Raw genomic sequence first — 13,368 nt, 5'->3', positions numbered from 1 at the left:
AGAAAATAATTGCAAACTATTTCTGGAGCTTTTTAGATACTTGCTAACCAAAGATTTGTGGATGCTTGCTAGCCATTTGAAAGATACACACACTCTTGAAATAAAATGTCATTTATCAGCTAAGACTTAAAATGAGGTTAGCGATATCCTCACTAACCTACCTCTACCATGTCACTAAAACAATCAGGGAATTGTTTCCTTGATTATTGTCTCTCTCCCTCCCACTGAGACTACAAGGAGTAAGAGAAAAGAGGCTTTTGTCTGTCTCACTTCCTCTAATATAACTAGTACTTAGGAGTATGCCTAGAACATAATAGGTGTTTAGTAAATATTTGTTAACTGAATAAATGATATTACTTAAAGTCATACTTCACTTTGTATATTATACAGAATGAGGGTAAACATCCCAACAAAAGATATAGGTCATGTACTATTAACATTTAAAGAATTAGACTGGGCGTGGTGGCTCACACCTATAATCTCAGCACTTTGAGAGGCCGAGGCAGGTGGATCACCTGAGGTCAGGAGTTCAAGACCAGCCTGACCAACATGGAGAAACCCCATCTCTACTAAAAATACAAAATTAGCCGGGCATGGTGGCACATGCCTGTAATCCCAGCTACTTAGGAGGCTGAGGCAGGAGAATCGCTTGAACCCAGGAGGCGGAGGTTGCAGTGAGCCAAGATCGCACCATTGCCCTCTAGCCTGGGCAACAAGAGCGAAACTCCGTCTCAAAAAAAAAAAAAAGAAAGAAAGAAAAGAAAAAGAATTAATGTTTTTACAGTTAAAGGAATTATAAGAGATAATAAGTCAGGCATGAAATGTTTGCCTTCAAACATGCAAACTGTATTTCATTCAGATGTTTCTTCTTCTTACGTGAAACGAAAACCAAATTAACCTTCATTAAAGACAGATTTTTGACATAAAATAATTAAATCACCTGTCCTGCCAATTCCAGTCGCTTGTTCCCATAATAATCTCTGTCATCAACTTTATTATCTCCTTGGGCCAGAATTACTCTTCGCACCATCACTGCAGTATAGATACATTTGGCTCGGAAATTGAATTCCTTAACCTGTAAGTCAGAAATTGGAGAAAAAATTTGAGAAAATGGACACTAAAATTTAATGTACCTCATGAAAAGTATCAATATAACAACATTTAAGAAAATACTGAATTGTTATGATTCTCTCCATTCAAATAAACTCAAGTAGTCTGGAAACTTCCTGAGTTGAGATGACTTTTCATCGTTGTCCTCAGTACCTGTGAGTACCTTTGTGTCAAAGATGACTACTATCAACTCCTTCCCTTCCTATAAACTTTATGCCATTTCTTCATTAAAAGTGGAATCTGTCACTCCCTTGGGATTGGCCTATAATTAGTTTAACCAAGAGAATACAGCAGAAATAATACCAGGCCAATTCCAGAATTAACCTTTAAGTCAACTGGCAGTTTCCTTTTCCTTTCTCTTAGAGTCCTGAGACACTACATGAGAAGTCCAAAACACTCTGTTGTGCAGAGACAGAGGCTACATTTCATTTAGTAAAATCCCAATGAAATGGAAAACCAAGAAGGGGTCAGAGATATGAGTGAAGATGCCATCTGGAATGTCCAGCCCAGGTGACCTTCCAGATGACTCTAACCTCAGCTGCTATCTGTCTGCAACTTTGTAAGAGACCTGAAATAAGAACTCCCTCCTCCACCTTAAGTTAAGCCCAGTCAAACCACAGAATCACCAGATATACAATAAACAGTTACATTAAGCCATTAAGTTTTAGAATGTTTATTATGCAGTGATAAGAACTGTAGTATGATATTGTCTGGTATGCAACAAATACCTGCTGAATGAACGAACAGAGGAATGAATTTGTAGCAAATGTTCTAGTCAATCTTCTCTAGCAGAAACACTGAAACCCATATGAATGAATGGCTCAATCAGTAAGTTGACTCAGAACTGATAAAATAATTGCACTGGTTTGTTTGGAGAGGCAAAAAAACTGAAGTAGATCCTTTCACTACATCTAAAAAGGCAAATTTTGAGAATGTAGCCTGAGCTTCTGCCAATTCCAAGGAGTATTTATAGGCTTTTCCACAGATGATACATACTATTATAAAATTTCCTTTTTACTTACCTTAATCATTTAGTAAAATCCCAATGAAATCTCTTTTATTAAGTTTATCACTATGACAATAAATCAATAGATTGCATTAAAAAAAAAACAAGCATTCTCCTTCATACATTTTGTTGTTGCTGCTAAGTAATTCCACTAAATAATGTAGGATGTTAGAATTCTGTATGTGTTTCAAAAACTCCATTTTCCTTCAAAGGAAGTTTTATTTCTTCTCTAGGTCAATTTACTCTCTTTCTATTACTGAGAACTTTGGAATATGTTAAAAGAAATGTGTTTGGATGTGGTAAAAGAAAAAGTGGACCTAAAAGCTACTTTGTTATCTTGTACCCACAAAACAATTACATCAATAAGAAGGTATTTAAAAAGAAAAGTCTCTTGGCCATCCTCAAAAAAAAACCTCTACAATCATAACACCAGTTACCACAATACCAAGCAGAAAAACTCAGTGTCTGGGCAGCTATAAGTAATTTACATTTTCAATTGCTATTTCGAAAGCTGTGTGGTCCTCCATTTAAGCACATCTAATTTACATTTTATTGTTCTAATCTTAATGTGGTAAATTACATGGAACATCTAACTCTTCTAGTTGTAGTTATTTTTCTTGTTAATGAGAAAAATAAAGCAAACTTTCATTAACAAAATTTTCAATTTCTTTTGCATAAACACTGGTAGATTCTCCCAAGACATTTGTAAGTAGAAATAAATATGGATATTTATGGAAAATGCCCCTACTGAACTATATAATGCCACTTCTTGATTAGAGGTGCAGTCCATCACCCCCTTGGGACTGAACCCTAACTCACTTCACTCCCCTTTTTAATGACTATATGCTAGAAAGCAAAACTCTAGGTCTAAATTGAAATGGGTTAATACTTAGCACTGTTCCCACAGTCATATGGTGAGTGGGGATCCTCTCAATCCAGCAGCTGGTAACACTGGGAGAATGCTAAGAGTAGTTCAGATACTCCTTTGTGGGATACTAACCTGCAGATTATCTGAAAGAGGGGGAGAAAAGAGGACTAACAAATGAACTCGGAATGATGAAACAGAATTGTTGCCTGTTTCAGAACTCTGGAGACCTTTTAATACTACATTAGAGGAAAGAGTGATCTGGAACTTAGGCATCTTGGAGCCTAATCACCCTTAGAGCAGTGGTTTCTAAACTTTAGCATGCATAATCATCTGGAGGGCTTGTTAAGACACAGATTACTGGGACCCACTCCTAGGGTTTCTGATTCAGTAGGTCTAGGGTAGAGTTTAAGTATTTCTCACAAGTCCCCTGTGATGCCGATGCTACTAGTACATGGAATGCTCTTTGGGAACCACAGTCCCCAAGGAACTGAAAGGCCAGGATACCAAGACAAAGGCCTTTGGAGGCCCGCCCCCAAGGACAAGCACTGAGAACTAGTGAGTATCTGCCCATGCTTTTTCCTCTACACAGACACACCTAAACAATACTTTCCAAATGCTAGTCATTCAAGTTCCACTATCACAAATATCTCTGTTATACATTATTTATGTAACATGTTTAATCATCTTTAAACAACCAATTTTAAGCTAAGCTTCATCCTATGCAATAATACCATAAAATCACATGTACCACACCAATGGATTTGATGCTAGTTGTATTCTTTCTAATAAGTACATAATTACTTACATGAAAAAATGACCCTGTATCACAAAAATCATCCTTTATATCACACTTAGGTAAATACTGTCCAAAACAATTCTGGAAAACGAAGATCTTTTCCCTGATCCATCTATTCTGACTTTATTCCTCCCTGGATTATGTATAACTAAGCTTTTAAAATGGTAATTTAGGTTCCATGCAACCACAGAAAAGGATAAATTTTGTTGTTTTGTTTTTTTTTTTCAGTCGGAGTTTCACTCTTGTTGCCCAGGCTGCAGTGCAATGACATGATCTTGGCTCATCGCAACCTATGCCTCCCAGGTTCAAGTGATTCTCCTGCCTCAGTCTACGGGGTAGCTGGGATTACAGGCATGTGCCACCATGCCTGGCTAATTTTGTGTTTTCAGTAGAGATGAGGTTTCTCAATATTGGTCAGGCTGGTCTTGAACTCCTGACCTCAGGTGATCCGCCTGCCTCGGCCTCCCAAAGTGCTGGGATTACAGGTGTGAGCCACTGCGCCCGGCGTGTCTTTATCAGTCTAACTAAACAAGCGTTAATATCGGCAGGACTCTATCAACTAAAGCTCTTTAATTAACCCAACATTCTTCTCAGTTATAGTATGAAGGTAAGCGTAGCTCCTAATAGCTACATGGGGAGCTGTGGAAAATACAGAGCTTTACGTATATTATATCTCTGAATCATCATAAGAACCCTGCGAGAAAGTGGGAATTACTTTTATTATACAGATGAGAAAACTGAAGCTTAGAAAAGTTCGGATTTGCCCAAAGTTCATCAGTTAGGATGTGAGAAACCAGGATTTGAACAATTACGTCTCAGACTCCAAAAGCCCTTGTTGTTTCTACTATTCACTTTCGCTATTTTAAGTTTCAGACTCTTTCCAATCATCCAAAAGAGCTTAAAATTCAGTTCAGACCTAGCTTTAACATTCAAAATTTTCTAATTCTTAAGATTAAATCAACGACAGGCACAAATGGTAGCCAAGGGGCAGAATGAGAGACCTGTATTATTTGGATTGAAGGGTGTTTTAATACAGGAAAATCAGATCTGGATGCATTCAGGTGGTTACTCTCGACTTCCACAGATCCCTTGACCTTTCATTATTTTACAGTCAGCCCCTGAAGGTCGTGTTTGCAACCCTTGAATAAGATTATTCATGGATGGAACACATGGTAACTCATTACAAACCAGACTATTTAGTTAACAAGATAGTCTAACAAATAGTAATTCTATAACTTAGTAAAACATATACATTAAATGGGAAGAAAATTGAGGGCTGCTTCTTGCCAACACCCCACATGCCGATATGGTTGATCTCTGTTTAATAAGTTAATAAAAAGTAAATGCTACATACTAGTCCAAGGTCAGAAGATAGGTTCTAGCCCTTACTCTTACTGCTAACCAGCTGGGTGACAACGCAAATCATCTAGCATGTCTGGATCAGAGAATCTTCACAGTAAGTGAAGGAGGCTGGATAATGTGAACTTTAAAATTCAAGGTCTAGAAGATGAACTCATTCAGTAAGCATTTTTAAATCTATCTGCTGTGGGGATGGTTGTACAATAGTGTGAATGTACTTAACTCCAGAAAATTGTACATGTAAAAAGGTAAACTTTATGTTATGCATATTTTACCATGAAGCATATTTTACTATACAATAAGCATAAGCATATTTTACATAAGCAATTTTACCATACAATAAAAAACAGGTATGGACAAGGCACTGTAAGCTTATTTTAATTTATTTGTAAAACATGTAACACATCATCTTTGTCCTTCAAAATCATGAAATCTAGTAGCAGCAGAAATCTAGTACTAATATATGTATGAACATAAAATAACAATATTTTAAGACTTAGGGCCGGGCGTGGTGGCTCAAGCCTGTAATCCCAGCACTTTGGGAGGCCGAGACGGGCGGATCACGAGGTCAGGAGATCGAGACCATCCTGGCGAACACGGTGAAACCCCGTCTCTACTAAAAAAATACAAAAAACTAGCCAGGCGAGGTGGCGGGCGCCTGTAGTCCCAGCTACACAGGAGGCTGAGGCAGGAGAATGGCGTAAACCCGGGAGGCGGAGCTTGCAGTGAGCTGAGATCCGGCCACTGTGCTCCAGCCCCAGCAACAGAGCGAGACTCCGTCTCAAAAAAAAAAAAAAAAAAAAAAAAGACTGAAAGAATAACCACAAGAGAACAAACATGATGATGGCGATACAGCTAACATTCTCCGAGTATAAATAAACTGCTGATAATGGAAGGTTATTTCTGGTGGGGCAGTACAGTCCTCTTTAGAATTTTCTCTTGAGGAATTAGACTTTAAATGAGGTAAACTCTTATCACAGTCCTTATTCACAGTAACAGTGTTACTCACTGGGACATGGGTCAGAATGGTGGAAGCCAGGAGCTCTCTTGCTTCTTCTATTTTGGTTTTCTTTGGTCCACCTCCCCACATCCTTTGCCTTCTTACTTTGTTCCCTATATATTTTAATGCCTATAAAAAACAGATTATAATAACGTTTGAATAACATCACTGGAGGTAGTTTAGTAAGCACCTAACCACACGTATACTATGAGCAAAAGAGATAAAGACCCTGGTTATAGAGAAAGCTTTACTGGGTCTAGTCCAAAATCTACATTTATCATAAATCAATGACAAAAAGCATAGCACACTGCCTAATACACTGGTTCCCTTTTTATTTTTTGTTTTCTTATTAAAAAATTGATACACTGTCATTGTAGGAAATTTAGAAAATACAGACATAAGTAAAGTGTGTGTGTGTGTGTGTGTGTGTGTGTGTGTGTGTAGACATACAGCAGTCATCAGTCCTTCACCCAGAGAAAACCACAGGTAAATTTTATAGTAGTACTTTTTTCCTCTCAAAAATGAATCATACCATGTAAGACCTCTACATTGAAAGCTACAAAACAGTGCTGAGAGAAAACAAAACCTAAATAAATTAAGGGTCATGACATGTTCGTGGACTGGATGATTCAATGGTATTAAAAGTGGCTTAGTGTTAAAATTCTCTCCAAATTGACCAATACATTCATAATTGTTAATTATACCCTTAGCAGGCTTAAAAAGCAAGAACTGACTAATTCTAAAATTCTATATTCTAAAATTTTAGATTCTAAAATTTACATGGAAATGCAAAGGACCTGGAGTAGCTAAAATATTGAAAGAAAAAAATTGGAGTATTATATTACCTGATTTTAACTATAAAGCTAAGTAATCAAAATAGTGTGATACTGGCACAAGGATAGACAAATCAATGAAAGAGAATAAAAAGTCCAGAAATAAACACATACTAAAAGATCAGTTGACTTTTGACGAAAGTACCACAGCAATTCAATGAGGAAGGAAAAGTCTTCTCAATAAATGTTGTTGAAACAACTATCCATAAAGTGAAAAATTAATCTTGACCCCTACCTCACAACAAACACAAAAATTAGTTTAAGATGGATTTTAGATCTAACCATAAAAACTATTAATAAAACTATAAAGTTTCAAGGAGAAAACATTGAAGAATATATTCCTAACCATGGGGTAGGCAAGATTTCTTTAAACAGAACACAGAGAGCAATAAATGTAAAAGTGAAACAAATAAAAAAAACCCTAAGTTTTTTCAAAATTAAAAAATAGACTTAAGCAAACAAATAGAGAGGGGATGGACTGGGAGAAAATACATAATGCTGACAAGGAAGTTAGTTACATCCGGGATTTGTTTTTAAAAGGACTCTTAAACTCAACAACAACAAGAAAACTCACTAAGGAAAATGAACATTTGGCTTACACTTCACAGAGAAGAAAATACAAATAGCCAATAAACACATAAAGGTTCAACATCATTTGTTATCATAAAAATAAAAACTAAAACCACAATGAGATACCACTATACACCCATTAGAGTGGCTAAAATTAAAAAGACTGACAACACCAGATATTATGAGGACATGAAGCAATCAGAACTTTCTATCAGGCTGGGTGTGGTGGCTCATGCCTATAATCAGGCAGGCAGATCACCTGAAGTAAGGAGTTCAAGACTAGCCTGGCCAACATGGTGAAACTCCATCTCTACTAAAAATACAAAAAGATTAGCCGGGCATGGTGGCGCACAACTGTGGTCCCAGCTACTTGGGAGGAGAATCGCTTGAAGCCAGGAAGTGGAGATTGCAGTGAGCGGAGATCATGCCACTATACTCCAGCCTGGGTGACAGAGTGAGGCTCCGTCTCAAAAAAAAAAAAAAAAAAAAAAAAGAAAGAAAGAACACTCATACACTGGTGGTGTAAATGCAAAATGATACAATCATTTTGGAACAAGGTATATATAAAAGTTATATACATATCTGCTCTCTGATTCAACAATTCTATTCTTTGGTACTCATTCATGAGAAATGAAACATGTCCACATAAAGATTTGTTTATACAGTCTTATTCATAATTGCTAAAGACTGAAAAACACACCAAGTGTCTATCAATAGGAAAACAGATAAACTGTGGTATATTCATACAATGAAATACTATGTTGAAATAAAAAGAAATGAACTACATGGATAACTGAGATAAAAAGGAACAAAAAGAAACAACTTGGATGAATCTCAGACAATAAGCTCAGCAAAAGAAGCTAGACACGAAAGAGTATATATGGCCTAATTCCATATACATAGCTCTAAAATAGGTAAAACTAACTTATGGTGCAAAAATCACTAATTTATGATGCCTAATTCCATATATAAAGTTCTGTAATTGGCAAAACTAATCTACAGTGCAAAAATCAGAATAGTGGGGAAAAAATCAGAGAGTAGAGGTGAAGATTGACTAGAAAGGGGCATGAGGGAACTTTGTGTGATAAGGAAATATTCTGTATCTTGTAAAGTCATACAATTAAGATTTGCATATTTTAGTGTACATAAATTTACTTAAAATAACCAAGTAAGAGTGTTGACAACTTCTGAAGGTAGGCCTTGGATACATGAACATTTATAACACTATTATTTGCACTTTATATATGTTGAAATTTTTCCTAATCAACAGTGTTTAAAGAAGAAGAGTATGTGGTTCTTATTATTTTGGAACAACAATATACCTTTTTTTTTTTTTTTGAGACAGGGTCTCACTCTGTTGCCCAGGCTGGAGTACAGTGATGTGATGTCAGCTCACTGCAGCCTCAATCTCCTGGGCTCAGGCAATCCTCCCACCTCACTCAGCCTCCAAAGTAGCAGAACTACAGGCACATGCCACCATGCCCAGCTAACTAAAACAACAACAATAACAACAACAAAAAACCTTTGGTAGAGACAGGGTCTCATTATGTTGCCTAGGCTGGTCTCAAACTCCCAGCCTCAAGTGATCATCCTGCCTCGGCCTCCCAAAGTGGCAGTATAATAGGTGTGACCCACCGTGCCTGGCCAAGAACGAACTTAAAAAAATAAATAAATAAATAAAAAAGACTTTCAGTTTAGCAGAAGAAAAGGCTGGGATCTTTGATTCTTTATCTTGGAATTCCTGCCCAATTACCTGCTTGGGGAAGTCCTTTCTCATGCTTCAAAACCTAGATCAGGTATCACTTCCTCCTCGAAGGCTTTCCTAACCCCACTCCTCTTTCTCTGCAGTTTTAATTCCTTGTGCATTCAGGATTGCATATTTTAATTCATGTTCATATCACATTATGTTTTAATGATCTATTTACATGTATGTTTTTCCTACTAGACTTGGTGGGTGGGAATTCCGTCATCTTTTTCTTTGACTCCCAGTGATTAGTACAGTGTTTGGAATTGAATGAAACTCCATCCCATGATAAGATTTGGACTTCAAATCTAAATCTTTCCCATTAAAAGGCCATTAGAGTATAAGATAAATTAAAACCCTGAAAACACTTGCTGCAGTGACCTAGTAGTAAGTAGTAACTAAGTAAATGAAGAAAGCAGGTCAGTTGGCAGGAACCGTGAGTAGACAGGCAGTTCAGTTTTCCCCAAACTAAGCTGTCTTCAATAAATATTGACCTTCTAGTTTCCTTGTGAAAAAGCTTACAATTTTTCACTTGTTTGAGGGGGAAATAGAGGAACACAGGTGAGGAGGGTATCCCTTGCGATGCATAGGCCAAGATGACATGCCTAGTGCCTCTTATTCCTCACTACAGCGAATACTTTCTTCTCTATATATTAGAGCCCAAGACAACGATGGTGTAAAACATACATGACCAACACAGAAAGAAGGCTTCAGGAACAGAAGAAATGTGAGAGAGACTACAAAGGGAGGCATAAAAAACAGAGTCTCGCTCTGTTACCCAGGCTGGAATGTAGTGGCACAATCTTGGCTCACTGCAACCTCTGCTCCTGGGTTCAAGCAACTCTCCTGACTCAGCCTCCCAAGTAGCTGGGATTACAGGCACCCACTACCATGCCCAGCTAATTTCTGTATTTTTAGTAGAGGCGGGTTTTCACCATATTGGCCAGGCTGGGTCTTGAACTCCTGACCTCAAATGATCCGCCCACCTCGGCCTCCCAAAGTGCTGGGATTACAGGCATAAACCACCGTGCCCGGCCAAAAACACAAAACCCCACAGGTTTTAAGCAATCCATTAAAGTGCCACATCTTCCAAAGTTCTATTATATAAAACAAAGTGTGATATGCTTTGGATCTGTGTCCCCACCAAATCTCATGTCAAATTTTAGTGCCCAACGTTGGAGGTGGGGCCTGGTGGGTGGTGGCTGGATCATGGGGATGGATTTCTCATGACTGGTTTAGCACCATCATCCCCTTGGTGCTGTCCTCCTGATAGTGAGTTTTCCCAATCTGGTTGTTTAAAAGTGTGTGGCACCCCCTCCTCTCTCAAGCTCTCTTGCTCTCATTCCCACCATATGAGACGCCTTGCCCCTTCCTTTGCCTTCTCCCATGACTGAAAGCTTCTTGAGGCCTCTCCAGAAGCAGAGGCCACTATGGTTCCTGTACAGGCTGTAAAACCATAAGCCAATTAAACCTCTTTTCTTTATAAATTACCCAGTCTCAGGCATTTCTTTTTTTGAGGCAACGTCTCACTCTGTCGCACACGCTGGGGTGGCACAATCATGGCTCACTGCTGCCTTGATCTCTCAGGCTCAAGTGATCCTCCTGCCTCAGTCTCCCAAGTAGCTGGGACCACCAGTGCATGCCACCACGCCTGGCTAATTTATTTTTATTGTTTGTAGAGATGGGGTCTTACTATGTTGTCCAGGCTGATCAGGTGTTTCTTTATAGCAATGTGAGAACAGACTAATACAAAGTGTACTTACTACATTTTCATTTAGAATAGCATAGAATATTCATATTTTCGTAACTGGTAATATATGTTCTACATATCAACTATTTTGGATTACTTGCATCTCTATATCCTTTTATCAGTTTCAATAGCTAATATGTGCCTAAATCCAGCATACAGAGTACAAGCACTTTCAAAGTTATACTTTCCTTTCGAGGAAAAGGAACTTTTGTCTTTTTATGTTAACTTCCCTCCATCTTTTCCTGCCATCTTTTCACTAATCTGATCTGATTTAGTTAGCTGAAATTTTCTGTCAGAACCTATTTAACAGAAATAAATGAATGATTTTCCAACCTACTGTTTGGGCTCTGCTCAGCTTTACAATGCTAGGGTTATTTGACCCCAGTGATGATGTTTGAAATAAAATGCATAATGGATTTCATTGAAGCCACTGGGAAACCATTAAGGTAAACTGCTCTTGTAGGGCACTACACAGCATTAAAAAATAGGGTATCTCCCAAAATGGAACCAAATATTCCTGTTTGCAGGGTAGATTCTACATTTTCTGCCTCCTGGATATTTCTTAATGTTTTCTCTTCATGTTCTTGGAACCCTTGGACAATATAACTTCAGTGTATAACAAAGATTCATGTCTATCAAATATTTCATTTTTGATAAAGGCCAAAAATAGAATCTCCTAAATCCAAACCACTATTCCTGGTGCTGCCTGCCCTGTAACTGCAGTCAACTACTAATTAACTGTTGAAAAAGAGGAAGGCAGTGATGAGAATAATCCTTACTGATTTGTGCTTTGGAATTATATATATACTGACCTATTTCAATCTCTCTAAATATCTAGTGTAGTTACAAAAATATCAATACTGATTTGATTTCAGAATACACACTAACAGATATAAGCGGGAAATGCTTTCTCTACAAACATCCTGGGCGAGGAGAAAAAAAGCAGGCTGGAGTTTACATATGTCATACGTAACCCACAGAACAGACAATGTACATGTGGATAGGTAAGAACTGTTTATTGTGATTCTATAGTAGGGAATTCCCACCTCCCAGGATGGCTATGAGGGATGTTACCTTTGATTTATACTTAGGAAAGCACTTGCAAGTATGGGACTAAAATCCTAAGTATGGCTGCTGGGGCTCCCTCCATGTGGGAAGGGAAGTGCAATTATTTTTATTATGGGGTGTGTGTGTGTGTGTGTGTGTGTGTGTGCACGCACGCGTGCATTTCTCAATCTTCATCTTTGAGTCTTGTCCTAAAATTCCCAGGGTCCAACCAGGAGTGCCTGAGCAGGTCAATGAAGGCTCTGCAGCAGTAAAAAGGACTGATCCCTGGTTTTCCTTGCTGTCCAAAGTAGCACTGGGAATTCAGGAAAAGAAATAGAAACCACATACAACTGAATGCCTAAAGCAACTGAAGTAGGGAATAAAAAAAGATATGAAAGAGAAATGCATGCACACACACACACCCCCTTTACACGAGAGTTGCCATAGTTTAAAAAAATACATTATCACTCAGGCAAATAAGGAAAAATAAAACAGTACTTGCTATTATATCAAAATAAACACCTCTTGGCCATATATCCCTATTCTAAGTTAGGCACCATAGGCTCCTAATTTGTCTGAGGAAACTCCTTCCTCCAATCCTGACAAAAGTGAGTTAAAGAAACTTCACTCTTCCCATCTCCCCAATACCTTTCCCACATCCATGAGCCCAAAGCCATCACATCCGATGAGCTTTATCAATGAGCGGCATTAAGTCTCCAATTCCATTTCATGGCAAAGGACGACATGAAAAGACACACCTGCATCTGTGTGAAAATCTGAGCTTTCTGGCACTCTTCCAGACTGGGCCCAAATGCAGCCATCACGTGCTCCTCTGTTCCAATCATCTGCACAATTTCCTGGTCACTCTCAACACCCATGGCCTAGGAAGGAAAGAAAAGATAGAAAGAGTGTTGGCTTTGTGTTAACTCACTGACATTTGCTTATGCTAATTTGGCATTGTTTGTGGGTATTACTTCTAAGCAAAAGCTAGCTCTTCTCTCAGAAACGGTGCCATCTGGCATTGGCAGCCTTGCCCAAGCTGCAGAAAAACCTGAAACAGATATTTTGATTAGAAAGTGGAAAACAAACATTCGCAAACATTTTTTGCATGTGTACTATCTGCTAAAATTTTTAAATATTCTAAGAGTTTCATCACAAAAAAAGGAGGCTGGGAGGTATGGTAAAGACAACTGGTCATGACTACAAAGGCAAACTGTAAAGACCAACAGCCAAAGGGCAGTGAATCAGAAAAGATGCATTGCTGAAAATAAGCAGAACCCCAATC

At 38.2% G+C, this 13,368-nt stretch overlaps 1 protein-coding gene across 3 annotated transcripts in view; it reads right to left on the bottom strand.

Moving 5' to 3' along the window:
* POLR3B (RNA polymerase III subunit B) overlaps window positions 1-13,368 on the bottom strand; it is a 136,560-nt gene that overhangs the window by 89,363 nt on the left and 33,829 nt on the right. For all 3 annotated transcript variants that reach the window (NM_001266933.1, XM_077952564.1, XM_077952563.1), the window contains 3 exon segments: window positions 941-1,075; window positions 6,149-6,268; window positions 12,842-12,964. In NM_001266933.1, coding sequence (NP_001253862.1) covers window positions 941-1,075; window positions 6,149-6,268; window positions 12,842-12,964 — 378 coding nt within the window.

This window comes from Macaca mulatta, chromosome 11 (assembly GCF_049350105.2).
Source record: "Macaca mulatta isolate MMU2019108-1 chromosome 11, T2T-MMU8v2.0, whole genome shotgun sequence".
In the NCBI taxonomy this organism is placed as follows: domain Eukaryota; kingdom Metazoa; phylum Chordata; class Mammalia; order Primates; family Cercopithecidae; genus Macaca; species Macaca mulatta.
The sequence above is the reverse complement of the archived record's forward strand: the minus strand, read 5'-3'. Positions and strand labels throughout refer to the sequence as shown.